The 23,715-nt window shown below is 45.4% G+C and overlaps 1 protein-coding gene across 1 annotated transcript in view; it reads left to right on the top strand.

Annotated features, from left to right (window-relative positions):
• The window catches only part of CERS3 (ceramide synthase 3), a 187,839-nt gene that overhangs the window by 94,548 nt on the left and 69,576 nt on the right, over positions 1–23,715 (top strand). The window contains exon 4 of the mRNA XM_040342326.1: positions 23,236–23,353. Coding sequence (XP_040198260.1) covers positions 23,236–23,353 — 118 coding nt within the window. The remainder of the gene's footprint in view (positions 1–23,235; positions 23,354–23,715) is intronic.

Here is a 23,715-nt window from a genome sequence, read left to right as displayed (position 1 = left end):
CTAATAAAACTGCAGTGTACTGAGTCCTATACATAACCTTTAAAATATTTACAGAGAGGTGATGTCTTCTTGTCAAAGATAAAAGATTCAGAGAGATGGATGCTGCCGGTGTCTCTTATCCCAAAGCAAACATTGGCAATCAGCACAGGTTATCTGACCGGTCTGATGTCACCCCATGTTACCCAAGAGAGGTCAGCCTGGTGACGTGTGTCTGCGCCCTCCACATGAGCGTGTCACCTGATCTCGCCATCATCTCCTGTCTTAAAGTGGAACTCCCCGCGCCTTGTATTTTTTATTTTTATTTTTGTAACTCCTCTTACCTCTTTAAAATCCAGAGGATCCTGGAACAGCGTTCACTTGCAGTTGTACATTGCGATTAGCTGCGTTCACGTGCGTATACGCGCGGCTGCGTTGGAACATTCTTGCCATTTCTGATGTGCTTCCTGTTGTTTTTCTTTTCTTGCTATCTGCAGGAGAAATAGTACACTGTGATTAGCTGCAGTTATGTGCAGATAGCTGCAATAAATCGTTCCTGGACGCAGTCAAATACATTTATCCAACCGTACCAAACCCCATGTAACAAAACCGTTGCTAAATGCAGTGTGTGAATGGGGACATAGGAAAGCATTGTCTGAGTTTAGCTGCAGTAGATAACTTGATCTATCCACAGCTAAAAGCTGAATTATATCCGCCCGTGTGAAAGGGGCGCATAGTGCACAGTCTACACATAGTAGTTAAAGGATCACTAAAGTAAATATTATTTTTTTAAATAACAAACATGTTATACTTACCAGCTTGTTTTGCACAGAGTGGCCCTCGATCCACGTCTTCTGGGGTCCCTTGGCGGCTGTCTCGGCTCCCCCCCCCCCGCAAGGACTCAACACCTTCATGCGAGCTTGCACTGAGTTGTTTTTGCGGGCGCGCTCCCGTGATGCAGCCGGCGGCCATAGCCGCTCACTGTATCGCTCGGCCACGCCCCCCCCCCCCCCGGCGTGCCGTGTCATTGGCTGCGCTGCTTTAAATCAATGAATGAATGAGCTGGGAAGACGGCCGAGAAGCCTGCGCGTTCACGGAGCGGGACTATCGAGGGGTCAGGTAAGTAAAGGGGGGGTTCGGGGGGCCTCTAATCCGCAGATGTTTTTTCATCTTAAAGCGGAGTTCCACCCAAAAGTGGAACTTCCGCTTAATCCACTCCTCGCCCCCTTACATGCCACATTTGGCATGTCATTTTTTTGGGGGGGGGGAGTGGGGGCTTCAGGAGAAGGGGACTTCCTTTCCCACTTCCTCCTTCCGCCGAGGGGCTGCTAAGGTGAATAGTCTAATCGCCTTTAGGCAGCCCCTCCCTGTAGGCGATCACCTGGGACATGTGACAGGTCCCAGGCGATCGCCTGTCCAATCGGATGGCGCAGCGCCGCTCGCGCATGCGCAGTGGGTGCCCGGCCGTAAAGCCGTCACGGCCGGGTGCCCACACTTAGAATGAAGACGCCGGCCGCTGGAACGTGGAGCAGGTGAGAGTATGTTTATTAACATTAAAAACGACTGGAACACCCCTTTAATGCATAAAATGCATTAAGGTGAGAAAATTTTATTATTTTTTTTTTTTTTTCAGCAGCTGATTTAAAGTAGCGATGCACTAAAATTTCAGCCACCAAAAATGGGGTTTACAGCGTTGTGCCAATAATGGCTGCTGAAAACTCCTGTGATATTGCTGCGATTTTTACCTGGCTTATGGTGTGTTTTTCATAGGTGTTTTTGGTTGCGGTTTGCCAAATATGAACCAAAAATGTAGCATGCAGGATTTTTAACACAGCTTCATAAAGTGCCGATAATGGCCAACAATAAATTCATATTCACTTAAATTCATGATATTAATTAAAAAGTCGCGATTCTCGGTCAGGGAATTCTTAAAAAAAAAAAAATTTTTTGAATATAATACATTTATTTATAAAATGTATATATTTTAAAACCCGTCAATTTCGGTTTTGGCCCAGAGCATCCTGAATTTTCGGTTTCAACACCAAAATGTTTAATTTCGATGCATCAATAATTGAACCACTTCAATACCGAGCACTTAAACCCCCTTCCTGCCCAAGCCATTTTTCAGCTTTCAGTCATGTCGCATGTTTGGGTGACAATTGCGCGCTCATGCAACACTGTACCAAAATGTTATTGTTTTTTTCCCCCACAAATAGAGCTTTCTTTTGGTGGTATTTGATCACCTCTGCAGTTTTTATTTCTTGCGCTATAAACAAAAGAAGAGTGACAACTTTTTGCTATAATAAATATCCAATTTAAAATTTTTATTTTTTTCAGGCTATTATGTATTCTTCTACACATTTTGGTAAAATAAAAATCTCAATAAGCGTATATTGTTCGGTTTGCGCAAAAGTTATAGCGTCTACAAAATAGGGGATAGATTCATGGCATTTTTTTTTTTTACTAGTAATGTCGACGATCTGTGTTTTTTATTGTGACTGTGACATTGCGGCGGACACTTTTGACACTATTTTGGGACCATTGTCATTTATAGAGCGATCAGTGCTATAAAAAACTGATTACTGTGTAAATGTGACTGGCAGGGAAAGGGTTAACCACTAGGGGGCGATCAAGGGGGTAAATATGTTTCCTAGGGAGTGATTCTAACTGTGGGGGGAGGGGACTCACAAGGAGAGGAGACCGATCGATGTTCCTCTGTACTGGGAACACACCATCGGTCTCCTCTCACCTGACAGGACGTGGATCTGTGTGTTTACATACCCAGATCCACGGTCCTGCTCTGTTACCAGGCAATCGCGGATGCCCGGCGGACATCGCGGCCGCCGGGGACGTGCATCGGTTCCCGAGTGACGCGCGCACGCCCCCTAGAGGGCAGAGAAGCAGAGGACGTCATATAACGCCTGGCCAGAACAAGAGCAGCACCGCCCAGCCGTCATTTGACAGCTGGAGGGCGGCAAGTGGTAAAGCTTATCTCCACTTTCATTGGGAAAAAAATTGCAAAAAAATAAAAAAGCATGCGCACACTCTCGGGCCTCTGCTTCTACAGAAAAAGGAGGTAGCGGTTGGGGGTGGTAAAAATGCATCTTAACTGCAGGGTTTTACTGCCCCCCAACCTCACACACCTGCACAAGCCCTATGAAAAATATATAAGTAGGCACAACGCTACAGAAGTGGATGAGGTGACGCACGACACCATGCATGTTCCTGGAAAAAAAAGCAGCAAGGAATAATAAGGTCTCTGTATGCCAGCAGTTTGCATAAAGTAAAACAATAAGCAAAACCAAACACAGGCAATAACAATGACTAATCGCGTTGGAGGATATTTATCACAGACTTGTGAGGATCGGGGCTACAAAGCCGCCAGCAGGAACCTCATTCTCCACGTCTGTCCAGATCAGGTGACAAGCTGATGGCGGGTAGATGCCCACCTGTTCTTCCAGCACCCGCCTTCACCACGCACCTGTTCACCTCTCCATTCACCTCCATGTTCCAGCTCCGCCGGAGACAACCTTGGAAGTTTATATGGAGTGCTTCCCAGCCCTGATAAGATTTATTGCTCTCAGGGCAATTAGATTGTGTCCGCTCATCTGGTATTCCTCCAGAACTTATCAGCAGCCATAGAGGGAGATGTCTCCTGAAGAACAATGGCTGCCCGTTCTCTTCAGCTCAGCCATTGTTTGTGTGACTTGCCTTAACCACTTGCCAACCGGGCCAATTCTGACATTTCTCTTACATGTAAAAATGTAAAAAAAAAACTAGAGAATACAATGGCTGTCATTGCAACTTTTTATCTCACACAGTATTTGCGCAGCAATTTTTCAAACGCGTTTTTTGCTTTAACCACTTCAATACCCGTGTATAGTCATATTATTACCGTATTTATCTGCCTATAGCGCGCACCGGCGTATAGCGCGCACCCCTAATCTAGACGTGAAATTCTTTTTTTTATTATTACTTACAGTTTTGGTGTCTTGCCCGGCGTCCATCGGCGGCCTTGTCCGGACCGGCGTCCGTCTGCGGCCTTCGTGGTGTCCGCCCCGCTTTTCCCTCGCTGTATCTCTGAGCCGATCCCCGCTTCCCGCGCTGTGTTTGAACGCCGCCGCCGACATATACCGAGCGCAGTACACTCGGGCACGCTCAGTGGCATAACCGCGAGGGGAGCCGAGCCTGGCCGAGTGTACCTGAGTGTACTGCGCTTGGTATATGTCGGCGGCGGCATTCAAACACAGAGCGGGAAGCGAGTATCGGCGTATATCGCACACCCACGATTTTGCCCTGATTTTAAGCCGATAAATACGGTATTTATTATTATTATTATTATTATTATTATTATTATTATTTCTTAGGTACTTGTATACGCTGTCAATTTACGCATACAATGTAAATTCACATCAGTCCCTAACCTCAAGGAGCTTACAATCTAAGGTCCCCAACTCACATTCATATACTAGGGCCAATTTAGGCAGAAGCCAATTAACCTACTTGCATGTCTTTAGAGTGTCGGAGGAAACCGGAGTACCCGGAGGAAACCCGCGCAGGCACAGGACAGGTAGTAATCCAGGCAGGTAGTAATCCAGGCAGGTAGTGTCATGGTCGGGATTCGAACCAGCAACCCCTTTTCCTGCTAGGCGAGAGTGCTACTTACTACACCACTGTGGTGCCCACTCACTACACCACTGTGGACGTCCTCGGGCCTCCCGGGGGCTCGCGCGAGGCCTGCCGTTTACTGCTAGGTGAGAGTGCTACTTACTACACCACTGTGCTCTGCCATCCTGGGTTGAGTCATATGACATCCTCAGGCCTCCCGGCCGCTAGGCGGCGCGCCGGCCGTGTCCCGCGGGTGCCGATGTGCCTGCCTGGCAGCTGCGATGTCCACCACGTATCCGCGATCGGCAGTTACAGAGCCGGGGACGTAAACACAGAGATTCACGTCCTGTCAGGGAGAGGAGACTGATGCTGTGTCCCTTGAAACCGGTTTGGTTCACGTCATGTGACCCGGATGCAGTTTGAAACGCATTCAATTCGCATATATGCGAACCGAGCCTAAAAACGTGTAAGCGCACAGATGAGTACAATTCTTCATTGTCGCTTCAATACCGGGCACTTTCACCCCCCGTCCTGCCCAGGCCAATTTTTAGCTTGCAGCGATGCCGCACTTTGAATGACAATTGCGCGGTCATGCAACACTGTACCCAATCTAAGTTTTTATCATTTTGCCCACAGAAATGGAGCTTTCTTTTGGTGGTATTTAATCATCGCTGTTTTTTTTTAAAATGTTTTGGAAAAAATAAAGACCGAACGTTTTGAAGAAAAAATAAAAAAGTTTAGTTTCTGTTAGTAAAAGTTGTAAATAAGTCGTTTTTTCTTTGTCACTGATGTGCGCTAATGAGGCTGCACTGAAGGGCATTGATGAGGTGGCACTGATGAGCACTGCTAAGCAATGATGGATGCCACTGATAAGCACTTATAGGTGGGCACTGAAAGGCAGCACTGACTGGCATCACTGATGGGCACTGATTAGGTGGCACTGGTAGGCACTGATGAGTGGCACGGATAGGCACTGATGAGTGGCACTGGTAGTCACTGAAAGGCAGCACTGACTGGGATCATTGATTGGTGTCACTGATGGGCACTGTTGGGGCTGCACTGATAGTGCCCTAATTACCTCTACAGGTCTCCTCTGCGATGAAATGCCGCTAATCGGCTCTCCTCTCCCCACATTCTGTCAGTGTGACGCGAGGAGAGGCGATGAATGGCGCCCAGAGGCGATTCAGTTTGCATGTGTTGCGCTATACAAGTTTCTCACTCACTCAATGGCACTTCCGTGTTTTCATGTGATCAGCTGTGATTGGACACATTTTGAATCATTTAGGGGCAGTAGAAAAAAAAAACAGCCTGCGGTCCAGGAGCAGCAGAGGCTGTTGAGCTGTAAAAACGTAAAACGCCCAAAAACGCTGTAGCAAGCATCTAGGCACTTTTTACATTTATAGGGAGTTTTTATTTTACTGAAAAAATTCAGAAAAACGCCTATAAACGCTTATCAAAAACACGGCTAACGGCGCGTTTTTAACGCTGCTTTTTCCTGGCAGCAGCGCTGGCATTTTTTTTAAAACATCTTGTGTGCATGAGCCCTGATGGTATTAACTTTCCACACTTTATAGTAAACCTTTCCGAGATTGCCTAATGGCCACTGAACAAAACAAAACTCTTCTCGGCTTTCGCAAGAGATTTGGAATCACTTAATAGATTAGAGGAGATTAACCCCTTGTTGGCCATTTCTTCGTGCAGCACATTGGTTTCCGTGATTTCGCAGATGAGGGAGTTGTGAAGAATCGGTTAATCTTCAATGCCGGGTAGTTCAGGGTGACCTGTGACATATGCGGCCTCGACAAACCCCAGAGGCCTGGGCTGCCACCCGACGGCTCCCGGTGTTTCATCAGATTAGGCGACCCGTCAGGTTTTGTAAAGGAAGTGGCATTCTGTCGCCGCCAAAATGAAGCTCTATCAAAAATAAAAAACAGTTTTGCCCATAGTTCCACTTTAACCACTTAAGGCGGCTGGGCACATCAACGTATAGGTACGTTGCGCCTTGGGGTCGCAGGCGTGCGCCCACGGTGCGCTCCCGCGACCCGGTCCGAAGCTCCGTGACCGCGGGACTCGTGGACCCGATCGCCGCTGGAGTCCCGTGATCGGTCCCCGGAGCTGAAGAACGGGGAGAGCTGTATGTAAACACGGCTTTCCCGTTCTTCACTGTGGCGGCGTCATCGATCGTGTGTTCCCTTTTATAGGGGGACACATTCGATGATGTCACACCTACAGCCACACCCCCCTACAGTTGTAAACACACTTCAGGGAACACATAACCCCTCCAGCGCCCCTTGTGGTTAACTCCCAAACTGCAACTGTCATTTTCACAGTAAACAATGCAATTTAAATGCATTTTTTGCTGTGAAAATGACAATGGTCCCAAAAATGTGTCAGAAGTGTCCACAATAATGTCGCAGTCACGAAAAAAATCGCTGATCGCCGCCATTAGTAGTAAAAAAATAATAATTAATAAAAATGCAATAAAACTATCCCCTATTTTGTAAACGCTATAAATTTTGCGCAAACCAACCGATAAACACTTATTGCGATTTTTTTTTTTTTTTTACCAAAAATAGGTAGAAGAATACGTATCGGCCTAAACTGAGGAACATTTTTTTTTTTATATATATCTTTTTTGGGGATATTTATTATAGCAAAAAGTAAAAAATATAGAATTTTTTTCAAAATTGTCGCTCTATTTTTGTTTATAGCGCAAAAAATAAAAACCGCAGAGGTGATCAAATACCACCAAAAGAAAGCTCTATTTGTGGGGAAAAAAGGACGCCAATTTTGTTTGGGGGCCATGTCGCACGACTGCGCAATTGTCAGTTAAAGCGACGCAGTGCCGAATCGCAAAAAGGGGCAAGGTCCTTTAGCTGCATTTTGGTCCGGGTCTTAAGTGGTTAAAGGGGTTGTAAAGGTAATTTTTTTTCCCTAAATAGCTTCCTTTACCTTAGTGCAGTCCTCCTTCACTTACCTCATCCTTCCATTTTGCTTTTAAATGTCCTTATTTCTTCTGAGAAATCCTCACTTCCTGTTCTTCTGTCTGTAACTCCACACAGTAATGCAAGGCTTTCTCCCTGGTGTGGAGTGTCGTGCTCGCCCCCTCCCTTGGACTACAGGAGAGCCAGTACGCCCACTAACACACAGCTCCTTTCTCTATCTGCAACGTAGAGAGCGTCCTGACTCTCCAGTAGTCCAAGGGAGGGGGGCGAGCACGACACTCCTCACCAGGGAGAAAGCCTCGCATTACTGTGTGGAGTTACAGACAGAAGAACAGGAAGTGAGGATTTCTCAGAAGAAATAAGGACATTTAAAAGCAAAATGGAAGGATGAGGTAAGTGAAGGAGGACTGCACTAAGGTAAAGGAAGCTATTTAGGAAAAAAAATTGTACCTTTACAACCCCCTTTAAGCCCTGGTTCACACTGGAGCGTTTTGACATATCAAATCGCTTGTCAAATCAGCGGCAGTTGCCGTCCATGGCACAGTCCTAAGCGGTGCGACTCTGCATCTGTAGCAGTTTCTGTACTACTATTTGCGATTTGGGGCTGCGATTTACATTGACATCTGTGCATTTCTGCACAGATGTCTCTGAAATCGCGGCCCCGGAAACGGGACTGACAAGTGGGAGTGAAATCGTGCGAGTCCAACTGAGCTCAGTGTGAACCTGGGCTAAAACAAGTAATTTTTACTTATACTTTTTTCCTCTCTTTATTAGGCTGCATTCACACCTGAGCGTAGCGTCTTTGAGCGCTTTTTCACCAGTTTTTGTGGCATTTATGCATGACTTGCGTGTTTGTATGCAGCGTTTTTGGGCTTTGGCATTTTTTTATTAGCCAACAGAGAGAACTATTATCTGTTGCATCATTTGTTGCTAGGTATTTCAGCTTTTTTAGCTTTTCCATTAGCTTGTATTTCTTCTTTTATTATTATTATTATTATTTATTTATTCTGAAAAAAAAAATCGTTGGGGTATGGGGTTCGGGTTTAGATTAGGAGTTGAGGTTAGGGTTATTTATTTTTATTTTATTTACTATTATATGAATAATAATAAAAATGAATAAAAAAATGTAAAATAAATACACAAATAAAAATCATAAATAAAAAATAAATTGAATGAATACTAAGTAATAATAAATAATTAAACCTTAACTTTAACCCATACCCCTTAAAAAAATAAAATAAAAAAATAATAAATAACTAAACACCCTAACACAAAATAAATTATAAGGCTTCATTTCCACTAGCGTTTTTACAGCCACTTGTGTTAGCCCTTTCATGTTTATTTTGTAAAAAAAATATATATATATTTTTGAGCGTTTTTTAACGTCTGGCGTTTTTACAGCTCTACTCTGGAGCTTCAGAACGCCCTGGTCCTGTGTTTTTTTTACAGCTCAAAAACGCCTATGCCATTTGCAGCTCAAAAATGTAAAAAACGCTCAGAAAAGTGGCTGTAAAAATGTCAGTGGAAATGAAACCTTACTATTATTAATGTATTTTTTTTTTGTATGGGTGTTTATTGTTATTTTATTAATAATATAGTATTTAATATTTTTTTAAGGTGAGAGGTTAATAATTATTAATTAATATATTTTTAATTTATTTTACTTGTGCAGAAAATCGTGCAAAATACGCATAAAAACACACGAATGATGCGTTTTCATTAATTCCTTTGGAAATAAAGCTGTGTCAAAAACGCCCAAATCAGCCCGATTTGAGCGACGAAAAAAGCTCCAGAACTTGTTTGAGCTTCAGGCGGTTTGGAGTGGAGATGAGAACCATCTCCATAGAGAATCATTGGAGCTTTTGGAGCTTCAAGCTCAGGTGTGAATGCAGCCTTAAGCCTCATACACGCGGAACGGCTGTTGGCCAACCGAGCGTCTGATTTTTGTCAAAAGAGCGTGTGCCAGTATCTTGTCGTGCATACCAACGTTACACAATTTTTGTGCCACAAACACGAACGTAGTGACGTACTACGAGGAATTTCAGCTCTTGGGCCAATGACAGCTGATCATGTGATGTAAACAAAAGCTCAGTAATCGTTTTTTTTTTTTTTTCTCCTCACTGACAAAAGCCAATCACCGGCTCATCTGCAAGGGACATCGGTCCCGATGAGGAAGGAGGCTCATCTGTGCCCACAATTACCGCCTACCAGTGCCACCTATCAATGCCCACCAGTGGTGCCAATCAGTGCCTCATCAGTGCCACCACACATTGCTGCCTACCAGTGTAACCTACCACTGCCACCCATCAGTGCCCATCACTGGCAGCTATCAGTGCCACCTCTTAGTGCCCATCAGTGCCACCTCTGTGTCACCTCTTAGTGCCCACCCTTGCCGCCTTATTGTTGCTCACAAGTGCAGCCCATTGGTGCCCATCAGTGCAGCCTCATCAGCGTACATCAATGAAGGAGAAAAATTACATGTTTGCAAAATTTTATAACAAAAAATAAATATATATATATATATCTATATATATATAGATAGATATATATATATATATATATATATATATATATATATATACCGTATTTATCGGGGTATTGCGCGCTCCGGCTTATAGCGCGCACCCCTAATGTGGACCCACATTCCTGTAAAAAAAAAACATTTTAGTGCTTACAGTTTTGGTGTCTTGCGCGGCGTCCATCGGCGGCCTCGACGGGTCCGGCGTCCGTCTGCGGCTTCGGTGGTGTCCTCCTCGTTGGGTCCGGCGTCAGTCTGCGGCTCTCGGTGGTGTCCTCCTTGTCGGGTACGGGGGCCGGCGTCCGTCTGCGGCTTCGGTGGTGTGCTCCTTGTCGGGTCCGTTTGCGGCTTCGGTGGTGTCCTCCCGGCTTCTCCCGCGCTGTTACCCGTCGAATCGCCGCTTCCCCCGCTCAGTTTGAATGCCTGCCCTGAGATATACCGTTGTGCAGTACACTCGGCTACATTCGGCCAGGCTCGGCTTCGCTCGTGCTCACGCTCTGTGACGTTTATGCGTGAGCACGAGCGAAGCCGAGCCTGGCCGAATGTAGCCGAGTGTACTGCACTCGGTATATATCGGCGCAGGCATTCAAACTGAGCGCGGGAAGCGGGTATTGGCGTATATCGCGCACCCACAATTTTCCCCTTATTTTAAGGGGAAAAAAGTGCGCGGTATACGCCGATAAATACGGTGTATGTGTGTGTATGTGTATGTGTGTGTGTGTGTGTGTGTGTGTGTGTATATGTATATGTATATATATATATATATATATATATATAAAAAAATTAACAAAAGATAAAAACAGCAGAGGTGATCAAATACCACCAAAAGAAATTTGGGTACAGTGTTGCACGACCGCACAATTGTCATTCAAAGTGCGACAGCGCTGAAACCTGAAAATTGGTCTGGGCAGGAAGGGGGTGAAAGTGTCCTGTAAGCAAGTGGTTAAACTAAAAAAAATATATATTTTATTATGGTAAAGGATGGGGTAAATACCATCAGAGCATGAATAAATTGAGGATGAAGGTCTGCTTTAACCGCTTGTGGACCACCGCACAACGATATACGTAGACAGAATGACACAGCTGGGCACAAGGGCGTACATGTACGTCCCCTTTAAGAACCCAGCCGTGGCGGCGTGCTTGTGACCCGGTCCAAAGCTCCGTGACCGTCCTCATGGGACCTGCCGACCCGATCGATGCCGGTGTTCCGTGATCGGGTCACAGAGCTGAAGAACGGGGAGAGGTGTGTGTAAACAAACCTTTCCCCGTTCTTCTCCGTGGCTTGTCACTGATCGTCTGTTCCCTGTCATAGGGAACGACGATCGATGACGTCACACACCCAGCCACGCCCCCCTACAGTAAGAAACAAACAATAGGACACACTTAACTCCTACAGCGTCCCCTACAGGTTAACCCCTTCACTGCCATTGTTATTTTCACAGTAACCAGTGCATTTTTATAGCACTGATCGTTGTAAAAATGACAATGGTTCCAAAAATGTGTCAAAAGTGTCTGATGTGTCCGCAGTAATGTCGCAGTCACGATAAAAAATCGCAGATCGCCGCCATTAGTAGTAAAAATAAATATTAATAAAAATGCCATAAAACTATCCCCTATTTTGTAGAAGCTCTAACGTTTGCGCAAACCAATCAATAAACGCTTATTGCGCTTTTTTTTTTTACCAAAGATATGTAGAAGAATACGTATCGGCCTAAACTGAGGAAAAAATAAGGGCCAGATCCACATAGAAATGGATAGGCGCAGCGTATCAGAGATACGCTACGCCGCCATATCTTACCTGGCTTTAAGTCGAATCCAGGAAGATTTCGCTCCGTAAGTTACGGCGGCGTAGTGTATTTCTGGCGGCGGAATTCAAATCGGCGATTAGGGGGCGTGATTCATTTAAATGAAGCGCGTCCTCGCGCCGATTGAACTGCGCATGCTCCGTTTTCGAAATTTCCCTCCGTGCTTTGCGCGAAATGACGTCACAACGACGTAATTTTTTGAACTTAGACGTGACTTACGTCCATCCCTATTCACGGACGACTTACGCAAAATAAAAAAAATCTAATTTTGACACGCGAACGACGGCCATACTTAACATGGCAAGTCTATCTATACGCCGGAAAAAGCCGACTAGAGACGACGTAAGAGAATGCGACGGCCGCGCGTACGTTCATGGATCGTCAGAAAAAGCAAATTTGCATACCCGACGCGGAAAACGACGCAAACTCCACCCAGCGGACGCCGAAGTATTGCATCTACGATCCGAAGGCGTACGAAGCCGTACGCCTGTCGGATCGAACCCAGATGCCGTTGTATCTTGGTTTGAGGATTCAAACCAAAGATACGAAGTGGGAAATGTGAAAGTACGCCGGAGTATCAGTAGATACGCCGGCGTACTCTCACTCTAGATCTGGCCCTAATTTATTTATTTATTTTTCAAAATTGACGCGCTATTTTGGTTTATAGCGCAAAATATGAAAACCGCAGAGGTGATTAAATACCACCAAAAGAAAGCTCAATTTGTGGGGAAAAAGGACGTCAATTTTGTTTGGGAGCCACGTCGCACGACCGCGCAATTGTCGGTTAAATCGACGCAGTGCCGAATCGCAAAAAGGGGCCTGGTCCTTTAGCTGCCTAAAGGTCCGGGTCTTAAGTGGTTAATTGGCGCATTTAACTTGAAAGGCTCAATTCACTGAACCAATAATGATCATTGTTTGCTATAATTATCATTCTCCTCTGCAATAAGAGCTGAATGTCAATCACACTGCTGATAATAATGATCATTACATGTGCAATTAGTTGAATCAAGCTAATTATTCTAACAAGTAAGAATGAAATATCCACTAGAAACCCTTCTTATAAGAGAAGTACATGAAAAGTCTGGAGGTTTGAGAATTCACCTTCCTATTTCACATTTGTACTCATTGCGGCTCATTGGGGTGCCATTCAGTGTGTCTGCCAACGCATAATACACCGCGGTGTACCCCAACACACCGCACAACAGACGCTGCTCCAGGTGGGCTACCCGCCAACATCAACCTCGCTTTTCCTGTGTTCATGTGCCAACCCAGTCAGCGTGAAGCCCAAAGGTCCGGGCGGCTGCAGTCTGACAAAAATTCAACTTTATTGGACTTCAAACACTAATTTGCCAAGAGAATTCTGTCATACATGTAAAAAAAAATGTGTGTATATATATATATATATATGTACACACACACACACACACACACACACAGTATCTCACAAAAGTGAGTACACCCCTCACATTTTTGTAAATATTTATTCTATCTTTTCATGTGACAACACTGAAGAATTGACACTTTGCTACAATGTTGTGTAGTGAGTGTACAGCTTGTATAACAGTGTCAATTTCCTGTTCCCCTCAAAATAACTCAAAACACAGCCATTAATGTCTAAAAGTGAGTACACCCCTAAGTGAAAATGTCCAAATTGGGCCCAAAGTGTCAATATTTTGTGTGGTCGCCATTATTTTCCAGCACTGCCTTAACCCTCTTGGGCATGGAGTTCACCAGATCTTCACAGGTTGCCACTGGAGTCCTCTTCCCCTCCTCCATGACGACATCACAGAGCTGGGGGATGTTAGAGACCTTGCGCTCCTCCACCTTCTGTTTTGAGCATGTCCCACAGATGATCAATAGGGTTTAGGTCTGGAGACATGCTTGGCCAGTCCATCACCTTTACCCTCAGCTTCTTTAGCTTCTTTGGGGTCGTTATCATGTTGGAATACTGCCCTGCGGCCCAGTCTCTGAAGGGAGGGGATCATGCTCTGCTTCAGTATGTTACAGTACATGTCGGCATTTATGGTTCCCTCAATGATCTGTAGCTCCCCAGTGCTGGTGACTTGTCGGTATGGTTCCCCTATCTAGATGGTTCCTGTAAGGACTGCGCAGGCGCAATCCTTGCCGACGGAAATCTCCGAACCTCGGCCGGCATCCAGGCTCATTCCTTAACATCCCTGTGGATTGGAGGATGTTAAAAAAAGGAGCCAGGAGGCCACTTTCCTCAAATTCCACGTCGCCCTGAATGCCGGCCGTGGTTCGGAGATTATTGTCGGCAGGGATTGCGCCTGCGCAGTCCTTACAGGAACCATCTCGATAGCCGGAACCATATCGTCAGATCACCGGCAGCACTCATGCAGCCCCAGACCATGACACTCCCACCATCATGCTTGGCTGTAGGAAGACACACTTGTCTTTGTCCTCCTCACCTGGTTGCCGCCACACACACCTGACACCATCTGACACCAAATACGTTTATCTTGGTCTTATCAGACCACAGGACATGGGTCCAGTAATCCATGTCCTTAGTCTGCTTGTCTTCAGCAAACTGTTTACGGACTTTCTTGTGCATCATCTTTAGAAGGGGCTTCCTTCTGTGAAGACTGCCATTTGGGGTCGTTATCATGTTGGAATACTGCCCTGCGGTCCAGTCTCTGAAGGGAGGGGATCATGCTCTGCTTCAGTATGTAACAGTACATGTTGGCATTCATGGTTCCCTCAATGAACTATGGCTCTATAAAGCATCAGGCACTGTGGGAGATTTTGCATTTCATTTGGAAATCGAGGTCCCAGAGTCTGGAGGAGTGGAGAGGCACAGAATCAAAGTTGCATGAGGTTCATTGTGGATTTTCCACAGTCGGTGATGATTTGGGGAGCCGTGTCATCTGCTGGTGTTGACCCTCCGTGTGTTTTACTGTTTTTTTTATTTTATTTTTTATATTTTTCCTTCAACTGTGGCCTTAGTCATGTGTCACTGCTTTCTATATACCGTATTTATCGGCGTATAGCGCGCACCCCTAATTTTGACCTTTTTCCTGTAAAAAATTGTTTTATTACATTTTAATACTTAGTTTTGGTCTCTTGCCCGGCGTCCATTGGCGGCCTCGTCCGGTCCGGCGTCCGTCTGGGGCCTCGGCAGTGTCCTCCTGGCTTCTCCCGCACTGTCTTCATGGCGAATCCCCGCTTCCCGCACTCAGTTTGAAGCCTCCGCCGACGTATACCGAGCGCAGTACACTCGGGTATAAAAGCCCGGTATTGAAGTGGTTAAAAATATTTTTACCTAGAAGAATGGTGACGTGTTCAATACTTATTTTACCTGCTGTATACTCATAGCTACTAATGTATAATCATATCTTTATGCATATAATATATATATATGTATGTGTATATATGTATTATTTTTTACATATATACATCTCTTTTTTTTTTACCCTGAATTATCGCTTAATATTTGAATGAAAATGTATTGGGGGGGGGTTCTCAGAACAAATGTTGTTCTGAGAATTTTCGTACAAATTTTCCTAATGCTAGATAAACAGTGGCCCAGATTCAGGTAGATTCGCGCAATATTTGCGTGGGCAAAAAGCAAAAATTTTTCTCTGCGCCCACGCAAATATTGCGCTTTGCCCGCGATTCACGGAGCAATTGCTCCGTAAATTGCGCAGGCGATATGCTAAACAGCCGGGCATAAGGCTGCCTAATGTAAATGATCCCGCCGGGGGCGGGAATCATTTAAATTAGGTGCGCTCCCGTGCCGAGCAAACAGCGCATGCTCCGTCGGGAAACTTTCCCGACGTGCATTGCGGCAAATGACGTCGCAGGGACGTCATTTGCTTCTAAGTGAACGTGAATGGTGTCCAGCGCCATTCACGGTTCACTTACATAAACGACGTAGAATTTGAACGTCGCGAGCGGGAAGCGCAGCTATACTTTAGCATTGGTTGCGCCTGCTATTAGCAGGAGCAGCCTTATGCTAAAGTCGCCGTACGGAAACTCCGTACCTTGCGTGCGCAGGGCCCGCGCAACTTTTGTGAATCGGTGGTAGTATGCAATTTGCATACTATACGCCGATCACAATGGCCGCGCCCCCTAGCGGCCAACACAAGAATGCAGCCTGGGATGTGAAGGCATAAGGAGGCTTATGTCTGTCACATCCTAGGCTGCAGTCGGTGTAACGAGGTTCCTGAATCAGGAGCACTCGTTACACCGGAGCAAGTAAGCCCTTGCGCCGCGCAACCTATGGTTGCGCGGGCGCAAGTGCTTCTTGAATCTGGGCCACTGTCTGAAAATTGACTTCCGGTTGTCCGTCCGACAACAAGATCACCGCGACATTGCTTGTGTTGGTGCAGCAATCTGTTCGTTTTTTTGTCGATCTGTACTCTGGGTTTAAAAAATAAAATAAGAACTTGCAGTGTTGTACCGGGCTTTAGAATTCTCATTGGAAATTCTCAGCATCTATAGACCGCTTTAGGCTGCATTTTTAGAGGAAAGAAAGAATTCTAAGCAGTTGATAGAACAAACTCACCGATATGTGTGACCTGAGGCCATAGGAATGTTAATATCCTTTGGGAACCTCTCCCTGGAGTACTTATCAGAGTCTTATCAGGGTCAAGTGGATGGGTTTAGATCAGGGGTCCTCAAACTATGGCCCTCCAGATGTTCAGGAACTACAATTCCCATCATGCCTAGTCATGTCTGTGAATGTCAAAGTCTCACAATGCCTCATGGGAGGTGTAGTTCTGCAACAGCTGGAGGGCCGTAGTTTGAAGACCCATGGTTTAGATGAATAACCCAAACTGCAGGTGCTTCATATGAACACTTCTACATTTTTAACCCCTTCAATACCGGGCTTTAATACCCACCTCCATACCGGGCCTATTCCGGCACTTCTCTCCTACATGTACAAATCATCATTCTTTTGCTAGAAAATTACTCAGAACCCCCAAACATTATATATATGTTTTTTTAGCAGGGAATAAAATGGCGGTCATTGCAACTTGTTATCTTGCACGGTATTTGCGCAATAATTTTTCAAACGCCTTTTTTTTGGTAAAAAAAAAATGGTTTCATGAATTGAAAAATAACAAAACAGTAAAGTTAGCCCAATTTTTTTGTAAAATATGAACGATGATGTTACGCCGAGAAAATAAATACCTAACATGTCATGATTTAAAATTTCGCATACTCATGGAATGGCGCCAAACTTCGTTACTTAAAAACCTGCATAGGCGACGCTTTAAATTTTTTTAAAGGGGCAGTCAGGAAGCAAGGAGCAGGGGCAGTCAGGAAGCCAGGGGCAGTCAGGAAGCCAGGAGCAGGGGCAGTCAAGAAACCAGGAGCAGGGGCAGTCAGAAAGCCAGGAGCAGGGGCAGTCAGAAAGCCAGGGGCAGTCAGGAAGCCAGGAGCAGGGGCAGTCAGGAAGCCAGGAGCAGGGGCAGTCAGGAAGCCAGGAGCAGGGTCAGGAAGCCAGGAGCAGGGGCAGTCAGGAGAGCAGGGGCAGTCAGGAAGCCAGGAGCATGGGCAGTCAGGAAGCCAGGAGCATGGGCAGTCAGAAAGCCAGGAGCAGGGGAAGCCAGGAGGAGGGGCAGCCAGGAGCAGGGGCAGTCAGGAAGCCAGGAGCATTTGGGAAGCAAGGAGCAAGAGCAGTCGGGAAGCAAGGAGCAAGAGCAGTCGGGGAGCAAGAGCAGTCGGGAAGCAAGAGCAGTCGGGAAGCAAGGAGCAGTCAGGAAGCAAGGAGCAGGAGCAGGGAGGAAGCAAAGAGCAGGAGCAGACAGGAAGCAAGGAGCAGGGGCAGTCAGGAGAGCAGGGGCAGTCAGGAAGCCAGGAGCAGGGGCAGTCAGGAAGCCAGGAGCATGGGCAGTCAGGAAGCCAGGAGCATGGGCAGTCAGAAAGCCAGGAGCAGGGGAAGCCAGGAGGAGGGGCAGCCAGGAGCAGGGGCAGTCAGGAAGCCAGGAGCAGGGGCAGTCAGGAAGCCAGGAGCAGTCGGGAAGCAAGGAGCAAGAGCAGTCGGGAAGCAAGGAGCAAGAGCAGTCGGGAAGCAAGGAGCAAGAGCAGTCGGGAAGCAAGGAGCAAGAGCAGTCGGGAAGTGAGGAGCAAGAGCAGTCAGGAAGCAAGGAGCAGGGAGGAAGCAAGGAGCAGGAGCAGGGAGGAAGCAAGGAGCAGGAGCAGGGAGGAAGCAAGGAGTAGGAGCAGTCGGGAAGCAAGGAGCAAGAGCAGTCGGGAAGCAAGGAGCAGGAGCAGTCGGGAAGTGAGGAGCAAGAGCAGTCAGGAAGCAAGGAGCAGGGAGGAAGCAAGGAGCAGGAGCAGGGAGGAAGCAAGGAGCAGGAGCAGGGAGGAAGCAAGGAGTAGGAGCAGTCGGGAAGCAAGGAGCAAGAGCAGTCGGGAAGCAAGGAGCAAGAGCAGTCGGGAAGCAAGGAGCAGGAGCAGTCGGGAAGCAAGGAGCAGGAGCAGACAGGAAGCAAAGAGCAGGGAGGAAGCAAAGACCGTTCTGAAAACACGCAAGAACAAGTGCCTATACCAGGGATATGCAATTAGCGGACCTCCAGCTGTTGTAAAACTACATTTCCCATCATGCCTCTGCCTCTGAGCATCATGCTTGTGGCTTTTCAGAGTCTTGCTTTGCCTCATGGGACTGGTAGTTCTGCAACAGCTGGAGGTGTTTCGGCCACGATTAAGGCCTAACTGCCGAAATACATTGGCTTTCTGCTCTGCTGTTCTTCACCATTTTAGAATAAAGGATAACATTTTATGCCGATTTACCAGAGTGCTTTCTTTTTTTTCCATCGTCTCTTCCTGTCGGAGTGTCTCTGCCTGCTTGTATGAGGTACAAACAGACAGATTTACTGACAAGCCTGCAGGAGTCCTACATGGCCCCTGTGATCTGCTGATCGGGGGTGCAATGCTTTCAGGCTCAAATTGAAAAAAATTATAAATGCAAAAAGATGTGCATTTTTTTTTTAAGGTGAACTTATCCTTAATCTTTCCTAGAGCGATGCGTTTTGCTCTTTTCTGGCCCGACATAAAGCGCAAGGCGTATAAAAGCCACCCTGGCAGTGAACACATTTCTTTGTGACATGGCTTGGCACCAAAATCAAGCTGTTAGTAGTCACTATTCACGTAATTGTTTCCACATACCTCCAGGCAGCTTTATGTGCTAGAAATGAAGTGGAACGCATAATCACAGAGATCAGCACACCCTTTAATTTGGCCCACCAAGAGACTTTATTTAAAGAAAAAGAAAAAACTTAAGATATTTTCCATAACCCACATCCCTATACTTTTCAAAAATCACTAGCTTTAAGATTCTGGTGATTTACAGAGACCCTCCAATCATGTATCTGTGTGTGTGTGTGTGTGTGTGTGTGTATGTGTGTGTGTATGTGTGTGTGTATGTGTGTGTGTATGTGTGTGTGTATGTGTGTGTGTGTGTGTATGTGTGTGTGTGTGTGTGTGTGTGTATGTGTATGTGTGTGTGTGTGTGTGTGTGTGTGTCACAAATTATGACTGAAATCGGGTCAGCAACCTTTTTCCACTTAAGGGTCGGATTCAATGTATGTGAATGCATGGAGGGCCGCATTCACCTGCTAATAAATTAAATCAGGGTTTGACAAATTTGCCTGGAATCTAGGAGCCAGCTAAAAAAGTTAGGAGCCAGAAAACGCGCCCCGTCCCGACGAGCTTGCGCGCAGAAGCGAACACATACGTGAGCAGCGCCCGCATATGTAAACGGTGTTCAAACCACACATGTGAGGTATCGCCGCGATTGGTAGAGCGAGAGCAATAATTCTAGCCCTAGACCTCCTCTGTAACTCAAAACATGCAACCTGTAGAATTTTTTAAACGCCGCCTATGGCGATTTTAAAGGGTAAAAGTTTGTCGGCATTCCACGAGCGGACGCAATTTTGAAGCGTGACATGTTGGGTATGAATTTACTCGGCGTAACATTATCTTTCATAATATTAAAAAAAATGGGGATAATACGTTGGTATTACAAGTTATTACCACCAGATGTGTAAGCTGGCGCCATCTGGTGGTGGCCGTTGGTATTACAAGTAAAGCATTACAAGTTAAACAGCAATTCTAATGTAATTTTTCACTATTTTCACTGCCATCTTCTTCCCTCTAATTAGAACCCCCAAACATTATATATATTTTTTATCCTAACACCCTAGAGAATAAAATGGCGATCGTTGCAATACTTTCTGTCACGCCGTATTTGCGCAGCGGTCTTACAAGCGCACTTTTTTGGGGAAAAATTACACTTTTTTTTTAATTAAAAAAATAAGACAACAGTAAAGTTATCCCCATTTTTTTTATATTATGAAAGATAATGTTACGCCGAGTAAATTGATACCCAACATGTCATGCTTTAAAATTACGTCCGCTCGTGGAATGGCGACAAACTTTTACCCTTTAAAATCTCCATAGGCGACGTTTAAAAAATTCTACAGGTTGCATGTTTTGAGTTACAGAGGAGATCTAGGGCTAGAATTATTGCTCTCGCTCTACCAATCGCGGCGATACCTCACATGTGTGGTTTGAACACCGTTTACATATGCGGGAGCTGCTCACGTATGTGTTCGCTTCTGCGCACAAGCTCGTCGGGACGGGGCACGTTTTCTGGCTCCTAACTTTTTTACCTGGCTCCTAGATTCCAAGCAAATTTGTCAACCCTGGTGTACAGTAATACTTTGGTTTATGAGTAACGTGGTATACGAACGTTTTGCAAGACTAGCAACTTTTTTTTATCGTAACTTGATATGCGAGCGCGGTCCTGCAAGACGAGCAGCGGAAGGATCACAGTTTTAGCCTAAGTTCACACTGACAGCGGGAATGAAATTGCGCGCGTTCAGCTGAACTCGCACAATTCCATTACCTTATGTCAGTCCCGACTTCGGGAGCGATTTCAGAGACATTTGTGCAGGTTGCTGCACAGATGTCAAGGGAAATTGCACCCCAAAAGTCATAAAAAGCGGTACAGAAGCGACTTTTGGGAATCGGTGTGTGGCGTTGCACCAATTCAGATGGTGCCATTGCCACTGATTTGCCATGCGTTTTGACATGCCAAATTGCTCCAATGTGAACCTGGGCTTAATGTAAAAAAAAGTGGAATTTACACTTACAGTGAATATCCCGCGTTAAAGGGGAGATTCACCCTAAAAACTACTTTTTTTTTTATTACACTGGCCCCCCACATTACAATACGATTAAGGCTATTAGTTTTTTTTTTGATGCTGTACATACCTTTGTACAGCATATTCACCCGTGGCTTCCGGGTTGCGAGTCCCGCGGGAGTGGGCGTTCCTAACATGTCTGTGATTGACGTTTTGACCAAAAACGAGCTCCCCCCGTCGCCTAAGCCGCGTCACGGTTGGCGAAAGGAGCCGAACGGCGAGTCGGCGCTATACTGCGCATCGCCGTTCGGCGTACAGCATCAAAAAAAAAACTAATAGCCTTAATCGTATTGTAATGTGGGGGGCCAGTGTAATAAAAAAAAGTAGTTTTTAGGGTGAACCACCCCTTTAAGGAGTCTGGTGCCCATCCATGTAAAGCTGCTGTATACAGTAAATCTGCTGTTGTATACAGGAGAGCCGTTGGCGTATACAGTAAAGCTGCTGGAGTATACAGTAAAGCCACTAGTGTATACAGTAAAGCTGCTGGAGTATACAGTAAAGCCACTAGTGTATACAGTAAAGCTGCTGGAGTATACAGTAAAGCCACTAGTGTATACAGTAAAGCTGCTGGTGTATTAGTGTTGCCAACCGTCTGTATTTTTATGGCCAGTTGGTAAAAATGGGCACTTTTTTTCCCTGTTCGTAAATGTCCGTGGTTGAGGGAATGTGCCAGTAAAAATAGCCGAGATCGGGTCGGCTTGGTACTGCGCATGGAGATTGGAGGCAGGGGGTGATGGTGGCTGCGGTGGCACCGCAGAGGGGGATGGAGGCAGGGGGTGATTGGAGGCACCGCAAAGGGGGGTGAAGGCAGGGGGTGTTGGTGGCAGAGGGGGATGGAGGCAGGGGGTGATGTGACTAAATAATTTGCTATATTTATTATATCGAAAATAACAAAAATATGTTTTCTCTTCCGTTCATAGACGGACACAGCCTTCATTTGACATTAGGTTATATCCGCTTTCACTAGGAGAGTTACTCTCCTAGTGAAAGCGGAAATAACCCTAATGTCAAAGAATGCTGTGTCCGTCTATGAACTCAGAGAAATGGATTTTACGGTGAGTACAAAAATCCTATTTTTTTACCTTAAAGTGGATGTAAACCCAAAATATTTTTTTTTTTTTTTTTTTGATGTCACAATGTAGAGTAAAAGATTTCCTATCCTCTGTGCCCAGTCTTGCCACACAGAGTTAATCCAGCTCTGAGCAATCCTCTTTTATTGTTCAGTGAAAATTAACAGACTCCCAGATAAAAACCTGTCTAAATAAAAAGTCCTTTCCTCTCTCCTTGCTTCGAGTGGCAGGTTATTTACATATCTAGCTTGGACATGTTTATCATATGTTATGTTATGTTTATCATAATATGAGGTGATCCACAGGTCATTGTATATTACCAGGATGTGTTATGTGGGGGAGGGGTGGATTTCTCACTTTTTATACTCATATTATGATAAACATAACATAACATATGATAAACATGTCCAAGCTAGATATGTAAATAACCTGTCACTCGAAGCAAGGAGAGAGGAAAGGACTTTTTATTTAGACAGGGTTTTTATCTGGAAGTCTGTTAATTTTCACTGAACAATAAAAGAGGATTGCTCAGAGCTGGATTAACTCTGTGTGACAAGACTGGGCACAGATGATTGGAAATCTTATACTCTACATTGTGACATAAAAAAAAAAAAAATCGGGTTTACATCCACTTTTAATATAAGTCCCCATTCACATCTAGGCGTTTTGTCGCCTGTAGTGCGACGCCGCTGCCGCCAGAGGGATGAAAAGACATTGACCTCTATGGAGATGGTTCACATCTCCACGCCTGCCGCCTGTCGCCTGCCGCCTGAAAAAAGGTCCCGGACCTTTTTTTCAGGCGGCTTTCGCCGTTCGGGAACCATCTCCATAGAGGGGCACATCTAGGCGGACAATCGCCGCAAATCGGGGTACAAAACGCCGCTATTTGCCGCCGCAATTCGCGGGACAAAACACCACGAATTTGTCTGCCTAGATGTGAATGGAGCCTAATACACCTTCCTATCTATTTACTAATTCCAGCAGCATAAGCATTAAAAATGGTTCATGCTGATTGAGAGAGATCAGTTTTGCTTTAAGCCATGCCAGTTTATGCAGAGTAAATGACATTGTTTGTTTGTTTGTTTTTTGTAAGATTTCAAAGTCTGATTTTTAGTTTTATGGATTTTTTTATGTTCACAGGGCCATTGCTACACCTGTGGCCAGAGCCATGGGGATAAAGAGCGAAGTCCGACTAAAAGCACCATTTAATCCAATCCTGGAAGACCATTATGTCACCGCCTCCAAACACCCATCTCAAGTAAGTTATTTTTTTAGCTGTTTGCCTTTTGTCTGTTTTTTTTTTTTATGATGTTGTTGTACAAAAAAATGTCTTGTGCCAAAATGAGCATGACCTTTGTTTCTTACTGCTGAAGGTAAATAGAATAATCACATTTCAGTCTCTGGATTACAGAGCGCCCTCCTATAAACTGGTCACCGATTGGAGGAATTTCTGGCCAAAACATCAGTGATTTTTTTGTGTATGGGTAAAGAGATCTGACACCTACTCGGCCTGATAATCGGGGGGATTAGGTTGCCTTTCACTTAAAGCAATATTAAAGCTTTGTGTTTGTTTTTTGTTTGTTTTTTGATTACCAGACATGTTATACTTACCTGCTCTGT

The sequence above is a fragment of the Rana temporaria genome, chromosome 3, assembly GCF_905171775.1.
Source record: "Rana temporaria chromosome 3, aRanTem1.1, whole genome shotgun sequence".
Taxonomy (NCBI): Eukaryota; Metazoa; Chordata; class Amphibia; order Anura; family Ranidae; genus Rana; species Rana temporaria.
The sequence above is the reverse complement of the archived record's forward strand: the minus strand, read 5'-3'. Positions and strand labels throughout refer to the sequence as shown.